Source organism: Coregonus lavaretus (assembly GCF_964263955.1).
Source record: "Coregonus lavaretus genome assembly, contig: HAP1_SCAFFOLD_2180, whole genome shotgun sequence".
Classification (NCBI taxonomy): domain Eukaryota; kingdom Metazoa; phylum Chordata; class Actinopteri; order Salmoniformes; family Salmonidae; genus Coregonus; species Coregonus lavaretus.
The window spans coordinates 16,570-41,717 of NW_028162549.1; the positions used below are offsets into that span (position 1 = coordinate 16,570).

General features: G+C 46.7%; 1 protein-coding gene across 1 annotated transcript in view; it reads left to right on the forward strand.

Annotated features, from left to right (window-relative positions):
* The first annotated feature begins 402 nt into the window (after positions 1–402).
* The window catches only part of LOC311119170 (plexin-A2-like), a 47,789-nt gene continuing 23,043 nt past the window's right edge, over positions 403–25,148 (forward strand). The window contains exons 1-3 of the mRNA XM_084193911.1: positions 403–494; positions 1,109–1,308; positions 24,480–24,631. Of these exons, the coding sequence (XP_084050037.1) occupies positions 413–494; positions 1,109–1,308; positions 24,480–24,631 (434 nt within the window). The 5' untranslated portion in view covers positions 403–412. The remainder of the gene's footprint in view (positions 495–1,108; positions 1,309–24,479; positions 24,632–25,148) is intronic.

A 25,148-nucleotide genomic window follows, 5' to 3' on the forward strand; every position in this document is an offset into this window, starting at 1 on the left:
TGTCTAAAATGACGTGGTGATGCAAGGTTGTAGCAACGTTAGGGGAACATTCAACATGCAGCACCAGGCTCAGGGTTTTGTGGTGGGGATTTAAGTTTCTCATGCTGAAATTCTCTATTTTGCTTCTTTTTTTTCTTCCTCTCTTGCTCTTTTTCCTTCTCTCCCACTCTCCTTCCCCTCCCCCCTCTCTCTATCTCCCCCTCTCTCCTTCCCCTCCCCCCTCTCTCTATCTCCCCTCTCTCCTTCCCCTCCCCCCTCTCTCCTTCCCCTCCCCCCTCTCTCTATCTCCCCCTCTCTCCTTCCCCTCCCCCCTCTCTCTATCTCCCCTCTCTCCTTCCCCTCCCCCCTCTCTCCTTCCCCCCCCCCCTCTCTCTCTCTCTCTATCTCCCTCTCTCAGTATCTCTATGAAGGGATGAAGATCAGTGAGTTGCCAGTGGATTTTTCAGTGGTCTGGAACGGTAACTTCATTATAGACAACCCAGATAATATCCAAGGTAAGACACACACACTCACATGCTTATTTTACTATCCTTGTGGCGACCAAACAATTAATTCCCATTCAGAATCCTATTTTCCCTAACCCCTAAACCTAACCCTTATTTGAACCATAATTCTAACCTTAACCCTGATTGTAACCCTAACCCCTAAGCCTAAAATAGCATTATTTTGTCATTTTAGCAGACGCTCTTACCCAGAGCGACTTAGTTAGTGAGTGCATACATTTTCATACTGGCCCCCCGTGGGAAACGAACCCACAACCTTGCCGTTGCAAGCGCCATGCTCTACCAACTGAGCACACACACATACACCAACACATGAAACAGATGTTTCTTGTCAAATAACGTATTGTCTCAGCTGGATACACGGCATAATACCTGCTTTTACTCAAACAGCAGGTATGAAGAGCACAGTTGTATCTTTCTTTAAAAATCTCATGTTTTAACCAACTAAATCCTCCAGGAATACAGTCCAGTACTACACTACACTACAGTTTGTTTGTCAGATAATGTTAGGTTGTCAAATGTGTTAAATTGTCAATATAATGTTACATTCAAATCAAATGCTGTTTCTGTTACCACCACAACCTGAGTCCTCCTGTATCCCACAGTGCACCTGTATAAGTGTGCGGCCCAGAGGGACAGCTGTGGTATGTGTCTGAAAGCCCAGAGGAAATTCCAGTGTGGCTGGTGTAGTGGAGAGGGCCGATGTACCCTGCGCCACCACTGCCCGCCCCTCAACCCCAATACCACCCGCTGGCTAGACCTGTCCAGCAAGAACGTCAAGTGTACCAACCCACGCATCACAGAGGTCAGTGATACCTCACACACACTCAAACCTTTCCCCCACCACCATAGGGTTAACAGGCATATATCGCCTTTCATCATATGGTCGTCTGTAGTCGACGGAATGAAACGTGGGACTTCCGCAACTGCCTGTCCTCCATTGCAGATGCAGTCTCCTCCTCATCCAGTCTGGTGTCACATTTTAGCCTTAAGCTTCAACTTAACTTTTTCCCTTGACATGGTGAAATATTATGTACTGCCTGCCTGACAGTACAGGCCATGTGTTTACTGTTCAATGTCCAATTGATCTGTACGTAGTTCTCCTTCAGCTGAGATCAACAACTACAGACTGCAGGATCAGACAAGTATAGCCTTTGACAATGACAGGTCTTACAGTATTTACATTGAGAGTCCTACATGGTATTGGTGCTGCTGCATGTTTCCCTTGGGCTGGACTAGAATGGACTGGACTAGAATAGACTGGACTGGACTAAAATTGACTGGACTGGACTAGGTTGGACTTTACTGGAATGGACTGGACTGGAATTGACTGGACTGTACTAGGCTGGAATGGACTGGACTGGAATTGACTGGACTGGAATGGACTGGACTGGAATTGACTGGACTGGAATGGACTGGACTAGGCTGGAATGGACTAGACTGGGCCGGAATGGACTAGACTGTGCTGGAATGGACTGTGTGTGCATGATAATGAGGAGAGGGGCCCATCTGGCATCACTCATGGAGCTCTTCCTCACTGCTTTGTTTCTATGCCTCACTGTTGCTCTTTCTCTCTCTCTGTCTCATCTCTGCCCTCCCCTCTCTCTACTTCTCTTTCTTCCTCGTTATTTCTTGTTCTCTCTCTCTCATCTCTGCCCCCCCCCCCCCCACTCTCTCTCTTCTTCTCTCACTATTACACACAATCAATATGCAGGGAGAGAGCATCTGGTGTTCATTTTCACTGAAGAGCAAAAAGCAAGTTTGTGTGTGTGTCTCTGGAGAGAGGCCACAGCTCAGCTCACCTTCAGCAGCACTGCAAGGGCGAGGGACCTCACACACACACACACCCTAGGGGCCTGCCTCAGTGTCTCTCACTGTAGTGGGCCAGCTTGCTTCCTGTCTGTCTGTGCCACATGAGCCACTTTATAAAGATGTGTGTATGCTTGTGTTAACCAGAATGCCCAGTTTAAAAGGGAGTCCCATTTAATTCAATGTTCACAACAAGACACTGAAATACAGTACAATGTTTTAACAAAAAATAATAGGAAACAAGCCTCTTGTAGTAAAGCAACTATCCCTGCTTGAGTTCCCCAGACAGACGTAGTCTCATTGATGCAAGGCTATCGAAGTGGCAGACTATTCAGACAGTAAAGTGCATTAGAGTAAGAGGAGAAGGGGCTCTCTCACCCAGTCGCCCTGGCTCCCACATTACAACAATGCCCATCCCTGCGACTGTTCCCCATAACCAGGAAGTGCCAGTTTGTTTTCTCCCTAGTAGCAGCCCTTTGTGTACTGAAACATAATTTCCATGCAGCTAGTGTGGTGGTTATGGTTGGCCCAGTGTCACAGGGGAGTCAGGTCCAGAGGCTGAGGGCTGCCTGAACATTGTATTTAATTAGGTTTGGTAACGCACCAGTGCTCTGTGTTTAACACCGGGACCTCAGCATCTACCTACACATTGATTCATTAGGCTATCCTCTCCCTCGCTGTGTATTCAGAACTAACCTCAGCCAATATAAAGTGAAGCTAAAGGCTTCCCTAATTGATTTGCTATACTGTACTCTGATTAAGCAGGCTACGCCAGGGTGGGTGTTGATTAGGGCTGGGAATTGCCAGGGGCCTCACAATACGATATTATCACGATACCTCGGTGCCGATATGATATGTATTGCGATTCAATACTGCGATTTTATTGCGATTTAATGTTCCAAACCTATTGCTCACTATATGTCTGCTGCAGAGAGACCAGTTTTGATCCGTCATGGATATAAAAGTGCTGAAAACAGGTTGGCTCAGTATTTAAAAAGAAGATGGAGAACAAGCTATAGAATGAAAATTACCTGAGTTTTGGTGCAGGTACAGCAGACTAGCGTTAGCTAATGCTACCTACCTTAAAAAATCACTTATTTTTAAAAAATAGATACTTGGAGTATAAATAGATATTGTCAAATACATTTTGTGATATGTAACTATAAATCCCCCCATCACTAGGTGTGATGAGGATCTAGTTCTCTAGTTCTGGCTTCTTCTTTTCTTTTTTCTTTCAATCTCTTTTTCTCTCCTTCTCTCTCTCCTTCTTTCCTCTCCTTCTCTCCTTCTCTCCTCTCATTCTCTCTCTTCTCTCTCTCCTTCTCTCTCATTCTCTCATTCTCTCCTTCTCTCTCTCTCATTCTCTCTCTCCTTCTCTCCTTCTCTCTCTCCTTCTCTCCTCTCATTCTCTCCTTCACTCCTCTCATTCTCTCTCTTCTCTCCTCTCCTTCTCTCCTTCTCTCTCTCATTCTCTCCTTCTCTCTCTCCTTCTCTCCTTCTCTCCTTCTCTCTCTCATTCTCTCTCTCCTCTCTCTCATTATCTCCTTCTCTCTCTCCTTCTCTTTCTCTCTCATTGGAGTGCATGCTGGGAGTGAGTCATGAAGCAGGAGTGATTGTGAGAGCGACTGGAATTATTTTCACTCTATTGGTTTTTGGTGTGTATATATATACAGTGAGGGAAAAAAGTATTTGATCCCCTGCTGATTTTGTACGTTTGCCCACTGACGAAGACATGATCAGTCTATAATTTTAATGGTAGGTTTATTTGAATAGTGAGAGACAGAATAACAACAAAAAAATCTAGAAAAACACATGTCAAAAATGTTATAAATTGATTTGCATTTCAATGAGGGAAATAAGTATTTGACCCCCTCTCCATCAGAAAGATTTCTGGCTCCCAGGTGTATTTTATGCAGGTAACGAGCTGAGATTAGGAGCACACTCTTAAAAGCAGTGCTCCTAATCTCCGCTTGTTACCTGTATAAAAGACACCTGTCCACAGAAGCAATCAATCAATCAAATTCCAAACTCTCCACCATGGCCAAGACCAAAGAGCTCTCCAAGGATGTCAGGGACAAGATTGTAGACCTACACAAGGCTGGAATGGGCTACAAGACCATCGCCAAGCAGCTTGGTAAGAACGTGACAACAGTTGGTGCGATTATTCGCAAATGGAAGAAACACAAAAGAACTGTCAATCTCCCTCTGCCTTGGGCTCCATGCAAGATCTCACCTCGTGGAGTTGCAATGCTCATGAGAATGGTAAGGAATCAGCCCAGAACTACACGGGAGGATCTTGTCAATGATCTCAAGTCAGCTGGGACCATAGTCACCAAGAAAACAATTGGTAACACACTACGCCGTGAAGGACTGAAATCCTGCAGCGCCCGCAAGGTCCCCCTGCTCAAGAAAGCACATATACAGGGCCGTCTGAAGTTTGCCAATGAACATCTGAATGATTCAGAGGAGAACTGGGTGAAAGTGTTGTTGTCAGATGAGACCAAAATCGAGCTCTTTGCCATCAACTCAACTCGCCGTGTTTGGAGGAGGTGGAATGCTGCCTATGACCCCAAGAATACTATCCCCACCGTCAAACATGGAGGTGGAAACATTATGCTTTGGGGCTGTTTTTCTGCTAAGGGGACAGGACAACTTCACCGCATCAAAGGGACGATGGACAGGGCAATATACCGTCAAATCTTGGGTGAGAAACTCCTTCCCTCAGTGAGGGCATTGAAAATGGGTTGTGATGGGTATTCCAGCATGACAATGACCCAAAACACACGGCCAAGGCAACAAAGGAGTGGCTCAAGAAGAAGCACATTAAGGTCCTGGAGTGGCCTAGTCAGTCTCCAGACCTTAATCCCATACAAAATCTGTGGAGGGAGCTGAAGGTTCAAGTTGCCAAACGTCAGCCTCGAAACCTTAATAACTTGGAGAAGCTCTGCAAAGAGAAGTGGGACAAAATCCCTCCTGAGATGTGTGCAAACCTGGTGGCCAACTACAAGAAACGTCTGACCTCTGTGATTGCCAAAAAGGGTTTTGCCACCAAGTACTAAGTCATGTTTTGCAGAGGGGTCAAATACTTATTTCCCTCATCAAAATGCAAATCAATTTATAACATTTTTGACATGCGTTTTTCTGGATTTTTGTCTCTCAATGTTCAAATAAATCTACCATTAAAATTATAGACTGATCATGTCTTTGTCAGTGGGCAAACGTACAAAATCAGCAGGGGATCAAATACTTTTTTCCCTCACTGTATATATTGATTAGTTTAGTTGTTTTTAAGGTTATCTTGTCTAACTATCACTAAGCACGTATAGAGGTGGTGGGATCGTTGAGGTTGGTTTTCGCGAGGGCACAACCAGCGGGTGAGGCTGGTTGGAGTTTGGAGTTTGAAAAACTTAGTCGGCGACATGGAGTAAAGATTCCTGCTGCGGTCGGGTGTACAGTGGAATAATGTAGCTTGGCAGTGGGTGCTATCATTGGGTATGATAGCATCAAATCAGCCTCAACGATGAATAGCGCTGTAGTTATATTTTTAGATTCCATTGAAAAGATGAGATAGTTAAGATAGTTGAGAGTGGTGTAGTGTTGCGGGAGACACAGACGCCGGTATTTCCGCTTATGAATCCGGCGAAGAAAATTATACTTTCTAACATGCCACCATTTGTTAGAGATGAAGTGTTGGAGCGAGAGTTATCTCGTCATGGTCAAATTGTATCTACAATAAAGAAGGTTCTTTTTGGTTGCAAATCTCCGTTGCTGAAACATGTCGTGTCTCATAGGAGACAAGTGCATATGATTTTAAAAAAGGACATTGATGAACTGAATTTAGCATTCAGTTTTAAGATTGATGGATTTGATTATGTCTTCTACGCTTCTACTGAGTCAATGAAATGCTTTGGCTGTGGAAGAGAGGGGCACTTGGTATGTAATTGTCCCGAGAATGAGCGTGCAGATTCTGGTAGCAGCTCTAGTGCTGGTGCAGCTAATGCACCACTGCGAAGGGATGAACATGCTAAGGGTGCAGGGGAAGGGAGAAGGTGGGCAGATGTGGTAGGAAAAGTAGGAGAGGAAGGCAGTGTGGATACGGGGGCAATTGTGGTAGATCAGAACAAAGAAGGAGGGGAAAAAGTCGGTGAGATTGCGACTGCCGTTGCTGAGGTGGTGCTGGAAAATGAAATTGGAGGTCAAGAGGAGATTGAAATAATGGAAAAGGAAGCAGCTGTTTTCAAAGTACCGAGGAGTAAGAGGAAGAATGTAAGGGGTGGTGAAGGGTCTAATTCCAAGAGGAAGGTAGAGATTGATAAATCAGTTGAAGATAAACAGGTTGTAGAGATGGTGGAGTTTTCTTCTGGGGAGGATAGCGAGAGTGAGCCATCTGATGCTTCACAACAAAATAGTGAGATAAATGGGGTGGAAGGGAGGTATGGGATTGAGAAAGTACGTCAATTTCTGAAGTTGACAAAAGGGAAGAAATATATGCAGGATTATAATGTAACAGATTTTTTCCCTGAAAGTGAATTGTTTATTGAATCAGCAAAGTTTCTGATGTCGAAAATAACAGGGGGAGGTTTGACAAGCCCTGAAATTGCTAGACTCAAGAAAGTGGTCACGAGAGTGATAAGTGATGTAAATTCTAAAGAAAATGAAAGAGTTCAGTCGCAGCCTTAACTCTGTAAAGAGATGTGGTTTCTGTGTCTTCCTCTGTATTTTTTTTCCATCCATGAGCAGTATAAGATTTCTTCTTTAAACGTAAATGGGGCAAGAGACGTTAAAAAAAGAGCCATAGTGTATGAGTTAATTAGGGGAAAGGGAAATTACATACATTTTCTACAAGAAACGCATAGGAATTTGGAAAATGAAATTATGTGGCAACAGGAGTGGGGGGGGACAGTGGTGTGTAGTCATAAAAACTCATAAAGTGGGGGTGTGACCATCTTGTTCTCAAAAGGGTTTTTGCCTTTGTCATATGAGGTTGAAGAGGTAGTTGAGGGGAGGTTATTAAAAGTTAGAGCAAGGTATGAAATCATCACTATGTGTCTGATAAATGTATATGCCCCAGTGGTGGCAGTTGAGAGGGTATGTTTTTTAGAGACATTATCAAATACCATTGAGAAATGTAATAATGAAGATTATTTATTTATTGCTGGGGATTTTAACTGCACAGTCAGTGATTTAGATAGAAATCACAAAGAACCTCATATAGCCTCAAGGACTTTTTTAAAACGCCTCATTGTAATACATGAACTGTGTGATATTTGGCGGAGTCAACATGGAGGCACGAGACAGTACACCTGGGCGCATGTGAGAGAGAACACCATCTCTATGGCCAGGTTAGATAGGTTTTATTGTTTTGAGCATCAACCTCAGGTCTGTAAATCAAGTGTGATAACCCCAGTGGGATTTTCTGATCATTGTTTAATAACAGAGGTGGTGTTCATTAATGATGTAAAACCCAAAAGCGCATACTGGCATTTTAATATAACTTTATTGAGTGATGCTCACTTCAGGAAATGTTTTAGTTTTTTCTGGGAGAGGTGGAGGACTCAAAAGGCCAGTTTTGTATCCCTTCAACAGTTTTGGGATATAGGGAAAATCCAGATTCAACAATTCTGTAATCAATACACGAGGAATGTCACCAAGGATATCAACAGATCAATGAAAGCCCTAGAGACTGAAATAGTGGAACTCATGACGTTGGTTGAGACCACAGGAGATCGAGGCCATACTCAGGCCCTCAAGAGGAAAAAAGCTGCATTGGCAGACCTGCTGGGTATCAGAGCACAGGGCGCATTGGTGAGAAGTAAGTTTCAGGGAATCTCTGAAATTGATGCCTCATCCAAATGTTTCTTTGGTTTAGAGAAAAAGAATGGACAAAGAGAAATTATTCATTGTCTCAAATCAGCTGTTGGACAGGAGCTCACTAGCCCTAGTGAAATTAGAAAGAGGGCAGTAGAGTTATATGCTGAGCTCTACAAGTGTGAGTACAAAGAGGATAAAACAGTGACACAGCAGTTCCTTGATGGGCTCCCACAGGTGGCTGCAGAAGCTCAGGTTAAGCTAGAGCAACCATTGTCTTTGCAGGAGTTATGCACTGCATTAAAAGGCATGGAAAATGGAAGGGCACAAGGCATTGATGGGCTTCCCGTTGACTTTTTAAAGTCTTTTTGGGCTATGTTGGGAGAGGATTGGCTAGCAGTAGTTCATGATAGTTTAACCGGAGGGTTACTACCAATAAGCTGCAGAAGGGCTGTCCTCACCCTACTGCCCAAAAAGGGTGACCCTAGGGAGGTGAAGAACTGGAAGCCGGTGGCTTTATTGTGCACTGATTATAAGATCCTGTCAAAGGCTTTGTCCAACAGACTGAGGGAGGTGATGGGGCAAATCATATGGACCAGTCCTACTGTGTTACCGGCAGGCAGATAGGGGATAAAATTTTTCTGATTCGTGATTTTCTGAACGTCTCTAGGGCTATTGGGTTGGATGCTGGTCTAATTTCAATTGATCAGGAAAAGGCATTTGACCAAGTTGAACATCAATACTTATGGCACACTTTTGAGGCGTTTGGGTTCAGCTCTGGTTTTATTGCCATGATAAAGGTGATATATGGTGACATTGAAAGTGTATTGAAAGTTAACGGTGGCTTGAGTGCTCCTTTTAAAGTGTGTAGAGGTATTAGGCAGGGATGTTCTTTGTCGGGAATGTTATATGCCATTGCTATAGAGCCACTACTAAATAGCATTAGAAGTCGCATTGAAGGGGTGTACCTTTCAGAGGATATTCCTCCTATTCGTCTCTCAGCCTATGCTGATGATGTAGTTGTTTTAGTGAAAAATCAAGTGGAGGTGGATAGTTTGAGTCTAATGGTTGATCGTTTTAGGGGAATATCCTCTGCAAAGGTAAATTGGGAAAAAAGTTGTGCTTTACAGATTGGAGAATGGTCTGGAGGGATCATGGCTTTGCCAGGGGGTCTGGAATGGTGTAAGGGAGGGTTTATGTATCTTGGAGTGTACCTAGGAGATGAGGGGACAATGGATAAAAATTGGATAGGGGTGGTTGAAATGGTGGAAGGGAGGATGAGGAGATGGCGTTGATAGTTATCTCGTATGTCATATAGGGGGCGCACTATTATAGTTAACAATGTGGTTGCCTCTGCACTGTGGCATCAGTTGTCAGTTTTAGAGACACCATCTGGCCTTCTGGCTAAGATACAGGCAATTATTGTGGATTTATTTTGGGATAAATATCACTGGGTTCCACAAAGTGTTTTGTATTTGTCAAAAGAGGAGGGGGGACAAGGTCTTGTACATCTTGCTAGTAGGGCTGCTGCTTTCCGGTTTCAGTTTATTCAAAGGTTGCTTTATGGACCGGAAAATGTGGTTTGGAGAGGGGTGGCAGGTCTTGTTTTACAGCAGGTTGGGGGATTAGGTTTAAAGAAGGCTTTATTTTTGGTTGATAATAGCCAGATTTCTAGGGAGGGAGTACCTCCGATTTACAGAGGCCTTCTTAGGGTGTGGAGCATTATGAAGGTGTCCAGACGAACGGAGTCAGTGCATTGGCTGTTGGAGGAACCTCTGGTGTATGGGGCAAGACTGGATTGTACAACTGCAGCTGTTCCACATTTCTCCAAGATTCTGGTGAAGGGCAAAATCATCACCTTAAAACAGTTAATGGCCATGGCTGGGCCCGCCTTAATGGATGGAAGACGGGTGGCTGAACATTTGGGGGTGAGGTCGGAAAGGATTGTCGGACAACTGCTGGGAAGCTGCAGGAAGGCTCTGTCAGCAGAAGAGTGGGGTATGCTGAATAGTCACAAGAAGAAGGTACAAGATGAAAACATCTCATTTCCAAGACTAGGGATTATACCCAATATCCCAGAGTCAGAAAGAAAGGTGTTATTACTGGATTTGAGAGGGTTGGAAGAGGTGGGTTTGGATGAGGTGAATGGGAAGTACTTATATAGGGGGTGTGTCAAGGTGTTGAATAAAGATACATTGAAAAATAGAAAATATATTGGGCATTGATGACAAGGTAAAGCCAGCATGGAGAGCACTGTACAAGCCACCGTTACAAAAGGGTACTGGGGATATGCAATGGAGGGTTTTGCAGGGCATCATTGCAGTTAATGCTTTTGTATCTGTTATTAACTCAGATGTTGGAGATGGATGTCCTTTTTGTAATATAAGATAAAACCTCTCTTGGAAATGCTGGAGTCTTTGTTTAAATCTGTAGGGGAGATTTTCAATAACACTGTTTTTATTTTGTGATTTCAATATATTAAGCAACAGAAAAGAAAATGTCAACTGTTAAATTTTATTTTGGGACAAGCTAAGATGTCCATTTTTCTGAGTAGGAAACATAAGATAGAAACGGGATATGGGCAGGATGTAAGATGTGTTTTTAAAGGATTAGTGAAAGCAAGAATAAAAGTGGATTTTGAGTTCTCAGCTGTAAAAGATCTCCCATTGTTTGAGGAGAAGTGGGCTTACGAAGGAGCAGTTTGTTTTGTGGAGGAGGGGAAACTATTTTTTGTTGATGAAATTAGTTGAATGTATATGTTCTTTTGTATTTTTATTTTATTTATTTTATTTAGGAATTACATTTGTTGTTTCATTTCTGAAAAGGCAGTGTGCCATTATTTATGTTAACACTTGAGTATAAATTAAAGGTTTTATAAAAACTCAAACTCCTCTCTCTCCTTCTCTCTTTCTCTCTCTCCTTCTCTCTCTCATTTTCTCCTTCTCTCTCTCTCCTTTTCTCCTTCTCTCTCTCCTTCTCTCTCTCATTCTCTCCTTCTCTCTCTCATTCTCTCTCTCATTATCTCCTTCTCTCTCTCCTTCTCTCTCTCATTCTCTCCTTCTCTCTCTCCTTCTCTCTCTCTTCTCTCTCTCATTCTCTCTCTTCTCTCTCTCATTCTCTCTCTTCTCTCTCTCATTCTCTCTCTCTCCTTCTCTCTCTCCTTCTCGCTCTCATTCTCGCTCTCATTCTCTCCTTCTCGCTCTCCTTCTCTCCTTCTCTCTCATATTCTCTCTCTTCTCTCCCTCCTTCTCTCTCTCCTTCTCTCCTTCTCTCACTCATTCCCTCCTACGCTCTCTCCTTCTCTCTCTCCTTCTCACTCTCATTCTCTCCTTCTCTCCTTCTCTCTCATTCGCTCCTTCTCTCTCCTTCTCTCTCTCCTTGTCACGATCGTCGATGAGAGAGGACCAAGGCGCAGCGTTACGAGCGAACATATTTATTATTTAAACGTACACACGAACAAAACAACGAAAACGTGACGTCTATGGTACAACATGAAACCACACGAACAAAATCCCACAAACACAAGGTGAACACAGACAGTTTAAATATGGCTCCCAATCAGAGATAACGAGCCGACAGCTGACACTCGTTACCTCCGATTGGGAGTCATTTGACCAAATAAGGGAAACACAAAACCAAAACGAACACACCCTGGCTCAAAATACAAAGTCCAGGAGCCAGAGCGTGACAGTACCCCCCCCTAAAGGCGCGGACTGCGACCGCGCCTCAAAACCCCAAATAGGGGAGGGCTGGGTGGGTGTTGCTCCTCGGAGGCGGCTCCGGCTCCGGGCTTGACCACCACCCTACTTCCATCCCCGCATAATGGCCCCGATCCGATCTGACCCAGCTGGCTGGATCAGGACTGACGACGCGCACCCCTGGCTTAGCGCTTTTTCAGGAACGGACCGGACCTGGCTGACGATACGCACCCTAGGCTTGGTGCGTGGAGCCGGAACGGACCTCACCAGGCTGACGACTCGCATCCCTGGCTTGGTGCGAGTAGCAGGAATGGGCTGGACCGGGCTGACGACTCGCACCCTTGGCTTGGTGCGAGTAGCAGGAACAGGCCGGACCAGGCTGACGACTCGCACCCTTGGCTTGGTGCGAGTAGCAGGAACGGGCTGGACCAGGCCGACGACTCGCATCCCTGGTTTGGTGCGAGTAGCAGGAACGGGCTGGACCAGGCTGACGACTCGCACCCCTGGCTTGGTGCGAGTAGCAGGAACGGGTTGAACCAGGCTGGCGACGCACACCGTAGGCTTTGTGCGTGGAGCAGGAAGAAGCCGGGCTGGGCTGGCGAAGCGCACCTCAGACTCGGTGCGGAGCGCAGGAACGGGCCGGGCTGGGCTGGCGACGCGCACCACAGACTCGGTGCGGAGCGTAGGAACGGGCCGGGCTGGGCTGTCGACGCACACCGTAGGTTTGGTGCGGGGAGCAGGAATAGACCGGACCGTACTGGGGACACACACCACTGGCTCTACACCGGGATCTGGAACGGGCCGGACCGGACTGGCAACACCCGCCAGTACCTCTCGCCGTGCCTCTACACCTACCATCCCCTCTTCTACCAGTGGCCCCCGTAACTTGGCGGCCTCTTCTGCAACCCCGCTGGACCGCTCCATAGCGGCCTCCTGCTGCCCCGACGTCGTGAGCCCCCCCCTAAAAATTTTCTGGGGGTCTCTCCAGGCCTCCAACATTCTCTCCCACCTCTCGCTCCTCTGTCTCCAACCCTCCTCACTCAACTCCTCAATGGGCTTGACCCAGTCGAAGCTGCCACAGAGATCATTTGGCGATGGCCCTTGGACACGCTGCTTGGTCTGGTCTTGGTGGGATTTTCTGTCACGATCGTCGATGAGAGAGGACCAAGGCGCAGCGTTACGAGCGAACATATTTATTATTTAAACGTACACACGAACAAAACAACGAAAACGTGACGTCTATGGTACAACATGAAACCACACGAACAAAATCCCACAAACACAAGGTGAACACAGACAGTTTAAATATGGCTCCCAATCAGAGATAACGAGCCGACAGCTGACACTCGTTACCTCCGATTGGGAGTCATTTGACCAAATAAGGGAAACACAAAACCAAAACGAACACACCCTGGCTCAAAATACAAAGTCCCGGAGCCAGAGCGTGACACTCCTTCTCTCCTCTCTCTCCTCTCTCTCCTTCTCTCCTTCTCTCTCTCATTCGCTCCTTCTCTCTCTCATTCTCTCTTCTCTCTCTCATTCTCTCTCTCCTTCTCTCCTTCTCTCTCTCCTTCTCTCCTTCTCTCTCTCCTTCTCTCCTTCTCTCTCTCCTTCTCGCTCTCATTCTCTCCTTCTCTCTCATATTCTCTCTTCTCTCCCTCTTCTCTCCTTCTCTCACTCATTCCCTCCTTCGCTCTCTCCTTCTCTCTCTCCTTCTCACTCTCCTTCTCTCCTTCTCTCTCATTCGCTCCTTCTCTCTCTTATTCTCTCTCTTTTCTCTCTCTCCTTCTCTCTCTCATTCTCTCCTTCTCTCTCATTCTCTCCTTCTCTCTCTCTCCTTCTCTCTCTCTCCTTCTCTCCTCCTCTCGCTTTCTCCTTCTCTCCTTCTCTCCTCTCTCTCCTTCCCTCCTCTCTCTCCTTCTCCCACTTTCTCCTCTCTCTCCTTCTCCCACTTTCTCCTCTCTCTCCTTCTCCCACTTTCTCCTCTCTCTCCTTCTCTCTCTCCTTTTCTCCTCTCTCTCCTTCTCTCTCTCCTTCTCTCCTCTCCCTGCTTCTCTCTCTCTCATTCTCTCCTTCTCTCTCTCCTTCTCTCTCTCTCATTCTCTCCTTCTCTCTCTCCTTCTCTCATTCTCTCTCTCCTTCTCTCTCTCCTTCTCTCCTTCTCTCTCTCCTTCTCTCTCTCATTCTCCTTCTCTCTCTCATTCGCTCCTTCTCTCTCTCATTCTCTCTCTTCTCTTCTTCTCTCTCTCCTTCTCTTCTTCTCTCTCTCATTCTCTCTCTCTCTCTCTCCTTCTCTCCTCTCTCTCCTTCTCTCCTCTCTCTCATTCTCTCCTTCTCTCTCTCCTTCTCTCTCTCCTTCTCTCCTTCTCTCTCTCATTCTCTCATTCTCCCCTTCTCTCTCTCCTTCTCTCTCTCCTCTCTCTCATCCTCTCTCTCCTTCTCTCTCTCCTTCTCTCTCTCCTTCTCTCTCTCCTTCTCTCTCTCCTCTCTCTCCTTCTCTCTCCTCTCCTTCTCTCTCTCATTCTCTCTCTCATTCTCTCCTCTCTCTCCTTCTCCCACTTTCTCCTCTCTATCCTTCTCTCTCTACTTTTCTCCTCTCTCTCCTTCTCTCTCTCCTTCTCTCTCTCATTCTCTATCTCATTCACTCTCTCATTCGCTCCTTCTCTCTCTCCTCTCCTTCTCTCTCTCCTTCTCTCTCTCCTCTCCTTCTCTCTCATTCTCTCCTTCTCTCTCTCCTTCTCTCCTCTCTCTCCTTCTCCCACTTTCTCCTCTCTCTCCTTCTCTCTCTACTTTTCTCCTCTCTCTCGTTCTCTCTCTCCTTCTCTCATTCTCTCTCTCCTCTCTCTCATTTTCTCCTTCTCTCTCTCCTTCTCTCTCTCATTCTCTTCTTCTCTCTCTCCTTCTTTCCTTCTCTCTCTCCTCTCCTTCTCTCTCTCCTTCTCTCCTTCTCTCTCTTCTCTCTCTCATTCTCTCCTTCTCTCTCTCATTCTCTCCTTCTCTCTCATTCTCTCCTTCTCTCTCTCTCCTCTCTCTCCTTCTCTCATTCTCTCTCATTCTCTCTCTCCTTCTCTCTCTACTTCACTCCTCTATCTCCTTCTCTCCTTCTCTCCTTCTCTCTCTCCTTCTATCCTTCTCTCCTTCTCTTTCTCATTTTCTCCTTCTCTCCTTCTCTCTCTCCTTCTCTCTCTCCTCTCATTCTCTCTCTCATTCTCTCCTCTCTCTCCTTCTCTCATTCTCTCTCTCCTTCTCTCCTCTTTCTCCTCTCTCTCCTTCTCTCCTTCTCTCTCCTTCTCTCTCTTCTCTCTCTCCTTCTCTCTCCTCTCCTTCTCTCTCTCCTTCTCTCTCTCCTTCTCTCTCTTTTCTCTTTCTCCTCTCTCTCCTTCTCTCCTTCTCTCTCTCATTCTCTCCTTCTCTCTCATTCTCTCCTTCTCTCTCTCCTTTCCTCCTCTCTCTCCTTCTCTCTCTCCTCTCCTTCTCTCTCTCCTTCTCTCTTTCATTCTCTCCTTCTCTCTCTCCTTCTCTCTCTTCTATCTCATTATCTCTCTTCTCTTCTCTCTCTCCTTCTCTTCTTCTCTCTCTCCTTGTCTCCTTCTCTCTCCCTCTCCTTCTCTCTCCTTCTCTCCTCTCTCTCATTCTCTCCTTCTCTCTCTCCTTCTCGCTCTCATTCTCTCCTTCTCTCTCTCCTCTCCTTCTCTCTCCTTCTCTCTCTCATTCTCTCTCTTTCCCTCCTTCCTTCTCTCTCTCATTCTCCCCTTCTCTCTCATTCTCTCTCTCATTCTCTCTCTCATTCTCTCCTTCTCTCTCTCTCATTCCCTCTCTCTCTCCTTCTCTACTCCTTTTCTCCTCTCTCTCCTTCTCTCTCTCCTTCTCTCCTTCTCTCTCTCATTCTCTCCTCCTCTATCTCATTCCCTCTCTCCTTCTCTCCTTCTCTCTCCCCTTCTCTCCTTCTCTCTCTCTCCTTCTCTCTCTTCTCTCACTCCTTCTCTCTCTCCTTCTCTCTCTCATTTTCTCCTTCTCTCTCTTCTCTGTCTCCTTCTCTCTCTCCTTCTCTCTCTCAGTCTCCTTCTCTCTCTCCTTCTCTCTCTTCTCTCTCTCATTCTCTCCTTCTCTCCTCTCTCTCCTCTCTCTCCTTCTCTCTCTCTCCTTCTCTCTCCTTCTCTCATTCTCTCTCTCCTTCTCTCCTTCTCTCATTCTCTCTCCTTCCTCCTCTCTCTCATTCTCCATCTCCTTTTCACAATCCTTTTCTCTTTCTCTCTCTCCTCTCTCTCTCCTCTTCCTCCTTCTCTCTCTCATTCTCTCCTTCTTTCATTCTCTCTCTCCTTCTCTCTCATCTCCTTCTCTCCTTCTCTCTCTCCATCTCCTTCTCTCCTTCTCTCTCTCCTTCTCTCTCTCCTTCTCTCCTTCTCTCTCTCCTTCTCTCCTTCTCTCTCTCCTCTTTCTCCTCTCTCTCCTCTCTCTCCTTCTCTCCTTTTCGCTCCTCTCTCATTCTCTCTCTTCTCTCTCTCCTTCTCTCTCTCTCTCCTCTCTCTCATTATCTCCTCTCTCCTTCTCCTCTTCTCTCCTCTCTCTCCTTATCTCCTTCTCTCTCTCCTTCTCTCCTTATCTCTCTCATTTCCTCCTTCTCTCTCTCATTCTCTCCTTCTCTCTCCTTCTCTCCTTCTCCCCCTCCTTCATTCTCTCCTTCTCTCTCTCATTGTCTCCTTCTCTCTCATTCTCTCCTTCTCTCTCTCATTCTCTCCTTCTCTCTCTCATTCTCTCCTTCTCTCTCTCCTTCTCTCCTTCTCATTCTCTCCTCTCTCATTCTCTCCTTCTCTCTCATTCTCTCCTTCTCTCTCTCATTCTCTCCTTATGTCCTCTCTCTCCTCTCTCCCCTCTCTCTCCTTCTCTCCTCTCTCTCCTTCTCTCCTCTCTCTCCTTCTCTCCTCTCTCTCCTTCTCTCCTCTCTCTCCTTCTCTCCTCTCTCTCCTTCTCTCCTCTCTCTCCTTCTCTCCTCTCTCATTCTCTCCTTCTCTCTCTCCTTCTCTCTCTCCTTCTCTCCTTCTCTCTCCTTCTCTCCTTCTCTCTCTCATTCTCTCCTCCTCTCTCTCCTTCTCTCCTTCTCGCCTTCTCTCTCTCATTCTCTCCATCTCTCCTTCTCGCCTTCTCTCTCTCATTCTCTCCTTCATTCTCTCATTCTTTCCTTCTCTCTCTCCTTCCCTCCTTCTCTCTCTCTTCTCCTCTCTCTCATTCTCTCCTTCTCTCTCTCCTTCACTCCTTCTTTCGCTCTCTCTCCTCTCTCCCTCTCTCTCTCATTCTCTCCCTTGATCTCTTACATGTTCTCCCTCTCATCCTTTTTCTTCCCCTCTTTCCCTCTCTCCCTGTCTCCTGTGTCCGTCCGTGTGTCACTATGTCTGTGACTCATTGTAGTAAATGAAGTTATGCTCTTGTGTTACTCCATTACGCTCTCTCAGCTTGTCATTCTGTGCATTTCGGGACAGCGAAGTGTGTGTGTGTGTGTGTGTGTGTAAGACTGTGTGTGTGTGTGTGTGTGTGTGTGTGTGTGGACTTCTAACAAGCAGCAACCCTATGGAGACATTTCTCATTCAGCTCCCAGTTTTCATTAGTGTAGTGAGTAGTGTATGTTAGGACACACTGAGTGCACGTCGCCTTTCCTCAATCTGATTAGAAGGATAGAGGGATGTCAGTGGAGAAAGCAGCTGAGGAAGAGAGATGAGAACAGTGAAACTGCAGCTAAACAAAGAGAAAGAGAGAGAGAGAGGAGGGAAAGTAGTATTGAGAGGTTGAGAGAGGTGAAGTGAAGTGGGGGGAAGATAAATTAAATCAGAGGAAGAGAAGTAGGGGAAAGAGGAGGAGAGAAGGGAGGAGAAAAGTGCAGAGCCTCTGTGGGGTGTCAGACTGAGTCCTGTTATACAATACAACTGCCACTGGAAGCCCACTACCGCATTGATTTGTACTGTACACTGGAGTAGGACACACACACACACACACACACAGTACATCTCCAGAGGCAAAAACAGCAACCAGCAAGCAACATTTGGCACTTGTTGAGCTTATGTTATTTTTACCTCCTTTACTCTGCATTCATTTGTTATCTCTCTTCTTCTCTCTCTCTTCCCCCAACCCCCTTCCTCTCCCAATAATGAGAATTTCTTCAAAAAGACTCTTTATGAATTTGTTTTGATTGTATGCAACAAAGTCCCAATCATGATCTGATTTGTATACATACATGGTTATTAGTCTACCAGAAGACTCACGTTTTGAATCATTTATATTTCTATTAGGTACCCTGCCTGAAAGCCTCCCCACCACGGCACAGGCATTAATATTAAACAGATATAAGCCCCTCTAACACCAGAGGGAACAGCATCACATGAAGCTGGGGATTAGAGGTCTTGAAAGGCATCATGGGAAGGAGGAACTCTCTCTGGGCTGTATGGCTCCTATATGAGCTGGAGAGCAGAGAGACTACAGATGCCGTATCTTAATTTGAGCCAGTTTCACACAGCAGGAAAATAATCTTGCAGCAACAGGAAATGTGAATTGTTATGTGGATTATAATGAATGGACATTTTCTGTATGGGTTGATACATTTTTTGTTAGGGCAAATTTAGAAACCTTTGTGTGTGTGTGTGTGTCACGTTCGTCTATTGACGGGTCAGACCAAGGCGCAGCGTAATATACGTACATGTTTATTAAACCAAATAAACACAACGACAAAACAACAAACTAAACGAAACGTGAAGTCCAAGGTAGCACACACAACATACCTTACACGGAACAAGATCCCACAATCCACTAGTGCCAATAGGCTGCCTAAGTATGATCCCCAATCAGAGACAACGAGCTACAGCTGCCTCTGATTGGGAACCACACCGGCCAACATAGATCTACACATAATAGATCAAAACATAGAAAACACACAACAAAGAATATACACACCCTGACTCAACATTTAAGCATCCCCTGAGTCAGGGCGTGACCGTGTGTGTGAAAAGAACTTGCCTTTCGTGAACTAACACTCACACTTTGTGGATAGCTACTTTATTGAGGGGAAATGTACTTACTATGACTGTGATATGTGGTTGTCCCACCTATCTATCTTAAGATGAATGCATTAACTGTACGTTGCTCTGGATAAGAGCTTCTGCTAATTGACTAAAATGTAAATGTAAAAGGATGTGTATGTGTGTGTGTGTGTGTTAGATGCCCCTCCACACAGCAGTAGCTGCCCTCCCTAGTAGAGAAACAAGAGGAGAAACTATATTTGGAGAGGATAAACTATAAAGATCATAGAAATACAGCCTCCAGAAGAACATTACCTCCATCTCTACCTCCTCCCTCCCTCTCATCATTCCTGTTCTCCTCCCATTATTTCTCCTCTCTTTTCATATGCTCTTAACACTAAACACTTCTCCTTCTCATCCCAACCTCCCGAGTGGCGCAGTGGTCTAAGGCACTGCATCGCAGTGCTAGCTGTGCCACTAGAGATCCTGGTTCGAATCCAGGCTCTGTCGTAGCCGGCTGCGACCGGGAGACCCATGGGGCGGCGCACAATTGGCCTAGCGTCGTCCAGGGTAGGGGAGGGAATGGCCGGCAGGGATGTAGCTCAGTTGGTAGAGCATGGTGTTTGCAACGCCAGGGTTGTGGGTTTGATTCCCACGGGGGGCCAGTATAAAAAAATAATGTATGCACTCACTAACTGTAAGTCGCTCTGGATAAGAGCGTCTGCTAAATGACGTAAATGTAAATGTAAATATGCTAAAAACTATTTTTCACCTGTCTGTATCTCTCAGGCAGGATATAAGACTTTTAAGAGTCTATTAGTGTGTAGTTTGTTCGCGGAGAAACAAGTGATAAGTGGGGTTTTATCAAGTCCATTAAACACTAGTCACAATGAAATCCGACATGCCTGAACTACCTGCAAAGACTACCTGCAAAGAACCAAAGACAGCTCTCAGGTCTGGTGCAAGCTGTGCCGTTTAAAACACCGGGAGTGGATCTACCCACAGCTATTCAGATGCTACACACGCTCATAGTAATACCATATAGTAGCTTCAGAGGTAACAGTTCTAACACACTTTCACTTTGTATTTTTTACCTCAGGCTGCTTAGTTTAAATGTAATCAGAAACCGCTTTTATCTGAGGTAGGGGAAAGCCTAAAAGACAGCGAGAGAGAGAGTACTAGTGAAGCCTACATTAAGGCCTGTTCACATGAAGAGTACAGAGTGCTGTCTGCCATTATAAGGTGATACAACACGGCTCAAAGCCTTCCTCTCTCTCTCTGTCAGTAGAATGTAGATTGTCATTGAGCTTCAGACGTTGTGTTCTAACTCCCCTTAAAGCTAGCACAGATTGCTTTTCTACAGCCTCTATTGAGTTTGGCCTAGACTAGATGAGCACCATTCTCCCCACCATGACTTCAGCTGAATAAAAAAACATGGCACTTAACAATGCCAGGCTGTTGTATTAGGCCATTCCTCCTTTTTTCTCTCTCTGTATGGTTCTATGTCTTCTCTATAATATATGCCATTGAGCAGACAATTTTATGCAAAGGAACTTACAGTGATGCGCGCATAAATTTTACGTATGGGTGGTCCCGGGAATCGAACCCACTATCCTAGCATTACAAGTGCCATGCTCTGCCAACTGAGTTACAATGGACCACCCTACTCTACTGGCTGGGGAATATCTACTAAAGAGACTTCCTGTTTTGCTAAGGTTCTCTTAACGGATTAGAATAGAAAGTCCTCTTGTCTTCTCAATGTAGGTCAATCTCATCCCCCTCTACACTTCTCCTTCTCATCCCTTCATCCAGTCATCTCACCCCACTACTGCACTTTCTCATCCTTCTCAATCCCAAATCCAGTGGCATGTGTTAGGAAATGGCAATTTGCCCCCCACAGGCCCACCCTTCACATCCCTGGAGCTGTGTCTGAGGGACAGGAAGTGGGCATGTGTGAACTGGCTCTGGAATTACCCTCCATTGACACAGTGTGACAAAGCCATGCGGGCAGCGGAGCTCCTCTTAAAAGGATTACAAAGGGAGCGTGGAGCTGGGGAGGGGGGGGCGAGAGGGGACAGTGGGCGGCAGGGGGTGCGTGCATACCCAATGAACCATCCTCTCCTCCTCCTCTTGGTTGGGGCTGGGAGAGTAGAGAGTCAGTGTTTAGTGTTAAGACAAACAGGAAAGGCTGGCGAGCGGCTGGCGCCTGGAGTAGAGTAGTTTGTCACCTAGCCTGAAGGGAGACGAGAGAGAGGAGAGGAGGATGTAGCATGAATGCTCTCTCTCTCTCTCTCTCACACACACACTGCGTTCCTCAGGCAGATCCCAGTCTGTCTTTGTTCATTAGGAGTAGGGTTAGCGTGTCACCATGTAACCACAGTTCTGGAATCAGTTCTTTGGGACTTCTGTGGGTATCATCCCATTGTACATCTGCCACTCAGATAGCGCCAGGGTCAGATAAGGTCACTAAGGCTTTGAGGATGAGTCTTTGATGCTTTTGAAGTACAGTGCCACACAAAGTGATATTTATACTCATCTGATGAATCAAGCCTCTTTCTGTCAATGGCAGCTCAGTGATATGGGTAACATGCATGGATTAAAGTTTTTAAAGTTATATCCAGCCTGTCAGTGGAAGAGTTATATTATAGCCCCTGGCTAGGAGAGTCTCACACCCTTTCACTAGAGATACTACATACATCATCATCATCTATCATACTCCCCTATGACTGCCACACCTACCAGAGGGGCACACGGAAACCTTATTCTACTCACCCCACTTCCTCTTCCTCTCTTTCTCCCTGTCTCTCTCTGTCCTTCCCTGTCCCTCCCTGTCTCTCCCTGTCCCTCCCTGTCTGTCTCTCTCTGTCCCTCCCTGTCCGTCTCTGTCTCTCACTGTCTCTCCCTGTCCCTCTCTGTCCCTCTCTGTCCCTCCCTGTCTCTCCCTGTCCCTCTCTGTCTCTCTGTCCCTCTCTGTCTCTCTCTGTCCCTCCCTGTCTCTCGCTGTCCCTCCCTGTCTGTCTCTCTCTGTCCCTCCCTGTCCCTCTCTGTCTCTCACTGTCTCTCCCTGTCCCTCTCTGTCCCTCCCTGTCTCTCTCTGTCCCTCCCTGTCACTCTCTGTCCCTCTCTGTCCCTCCCTGCCCCTCTCTGTTCCTCCCTGTCCCTCCCTGTCTCTCTCTGTCCCTCCCTGTCTCTCTCTGTCCCTCCCTGTCTCTCTCTGTCACTATCTGTCCCTCCCTGTCCCTCTCTGTCCCTCCCTGTCTCTCTCTGTCCCTCCCTGTCTCTCTCTGTCCCTCCCTGTCTCTCTCCCTCCCTGTCCCTCCCTGTCTCTCTCTGTCCCTCCCTGTCTCTCTCTGTCCCTCCATGTCCCTCTCTGTCCCTCCATGTCCCTCTCTGTCCCTCCCTGTCCCTCTCTGTCCCTCCCTGTCTCTCTCTGTCCCTCCCTGTCTCTCCCTGTCCCTCTCTGTCCCTCCCTGTCTCTCCCTGTCCCTCTCTGTCTCCCTGTCCCTCTCTGTCTCTCTCTGTCCCTTTCTGTCCCTCCCGGTCTCTCTCTGTCTATCCCTGTCTCTCTCTGTCCCTCTCTGTCTCTCTGTCCCTCCCTGTCTCTCCCTGTCTCTCTCTGTCCCTCCCTGTCTCTCTCTGTCCCTCCCTGTCTCTCTCTGTCCCTCCCTGTCTCTCTCTGTCCCTCCCTGTCACTCTCTGTCCCTCTCTGTCCCTCCCTGCCCCTCTCTGTTACTCCCTGTCCCTCCCTGTCTCTCTCTGTCCCTCCCTGTCTCTCTCTGTCCCTCCCTGTCTCTCTCTGTCACTATCTGTCCCTCCCTGTCCCTCTCTGTCCCTCCCTGTCTCTCTCTGTCCCTCCCTGTCTCTCTCTGTCCCTCCCTGTCTCTCTCTCTCCCTCCCTGTCTCTCTCTCTCTCTGTCCCTCCCTGTCTCTCTCTGTCCCTCCCTGTCTCTCTCTGTCCCTCCATGTCCCTCTCTGTCCCTCCCTGTCCCTCTCTGTCCCTCCCTGTCTCTCTCTGTCCCTCCCTGTCTCTCTCTGTCCCTCCCTGTCTCTCTCTGTCCCTCCCTGTCTCTCTCTGTCCCTCCCTGTCTCTCTCTGTCACTATCTGTCCCTCCCTGTCCCTCTCTGTCCCTCCCTGTCTCTCTCTGTCCCTCCCTGTCTCTCTCTGTCCCTCCCTGTCTCTCTCTCTCCCTGTCCCTCCCTGTCTCTCTCTGTCCCTCCCTGTCTCTCTCTGTCCCTCCATGTCCCTCTCTGTCCCTCCCTGTCCCTCTCTGTCCCTCCCTGTCTCTCTCTGTCCCTCCCTGTCTCTCTCTGTCCCTCCCTGTCCCTCTCTGTCTCTCCCTGTCCCTCTCTGTCTCTCTCTGTCCCTCCCTGTCTCTCGCTGTCCCTCCCTGTCTCTTTCTGTCTCTCTTTATCTCTCTCTCTCTCTGAGGCATTAAATTCCCTCCATTTCTTATGTAACTATCCCTACGTCGTTCCGGATTGCTGCAGCCATGGTCTGACATGGATATATTTAGCCAGGCGTCCTCTCTCCACTATGCCTCCCCGTACCCTGCATACCCAAGCAGCAATAAAATATTCATCTATTCAGACCCTCAGGCAGTGCAGTGACACACTTACTTTACATCCAGAACAATTACTGTAATGTCCACTAAATCTAGATTATAATGCAGACGTCCCACTGGGCCAGCGCAACGCACTAGTGGGCACACAGAGCCAGAGGAGGGTAGAGAGAGAGAGAGCAGGCACCGCTTTAAAACGCTGGGTGCTCTTGTTGTTTTTACTTCCGCATGCGTGCCCAGTAATGGAATATTGATTGTGTATCTAGAGGCTGTGAGCTCACAGGGAGATGGTAGTGTATGTCCCCTCTTCATGCTCCTCTCTTCTCTCTTCTTTCCTGTCCTCTTTCTCTCCTCATCACACACACACACTGGACAGCAGCCAGCTCCTCACCTCAGAGGGGCTGTGTAGCACAGAAGGCAGCATGCCACCCAGAGCCAAGGTCATGCTGAGCGGCCATATTGTATTTTATTACAAGGTGGGCTGCACTGAGCACTAATACGGCCTCTTGTTAGATTTATCACCCATGGCAACAGCAGCAGCAGATCAGGGGACTAGGCAGGTATCCAGAATGTTAATGCACCCTCCAGGTTTTTATGTTTGGCCAAGTTCTTTTTTGTGCTTTTATTAATACATAACTCAGTGTACTGGTATACAGTAGATTAGAAGATAGACCTTAACTACCAGGTCTATCTGGGAGGGTTGTGTTTTTGTGTGTATGTGAAGCGGACTATGACATTGTCTTTGTAGGAATAATGATGTAGGTTCGATTAGTACCCTCTGTTCAGAGCATTCTGGTGTGATGACATATACCTGTTTTCTGACATGCGTTGTTGGGGTCGGGAGGTTGAAAATGCTTTTGTTCAGACTCCCTCTGACCTGCTACATGCAGTATGGGAGGGTCTCTCCTAATCCATCTTATGAGATGAAAAGGCTAGAGATATACAATTCCATATTATGATCGTCATCTTCAATACCATCGATTGTCAGGGAATACCATATTACTATAGAATGTCATAGTGTTCTATTTAATCATATGAATGAAAGCATGAAGAGACACTTTCTCTGTCTCTGACCTCTCTCTCCTCTGTCCCCTGCAGGTGACCCCAGTAGCAGGCCCTCCGGAGGGGGGAACCAGGGTGACCATCCATGGCATGAACCTGGGCCTGGCGTTCAGTGAGATGGTGGACAACGTGGAGGTGGCTGGGGTCAAGTGTTCCCCTGTGGAGGAAGGCTACATCATCGCAGAGCAGTAAGTCACCACACACACAGACACACATTAACCTAGCCTTAACCCTAACCTTGGACTTTCCCACAATGTGTATTCTTAAAACTGTAGACATTCCTAGCCGATGAATCTATTAAAGTGTTGAAGGCTAAGTGAATGGAAACAATTTATACAGAACAGTAATGGAATTATGCCAGACGATGCCTTAAAATAGAGTGACCTAAAAAGGGGAAATCCTTTATTATCTTCACAACAAATTATCTCAGTTGAAGACATTCTTTACCATTTTAAGACTAGCCAACAACAGCCATACAGCCACTAAGTCTGCAGCTTTCTGACCAGTGAGAGAAAATTAACATCACATAGGCCTAATTATATTCACTATCAAGCCCTTGGGGCTGTTTGCATGAGACAGGACTGTCTAACACAAGCTGGCAGCTCACACACACACACACACACACACACACACACACACACACACACACACAAACAAACAGTGATACAGACACACACACACACACACCAGAGAGACTACTCTCTT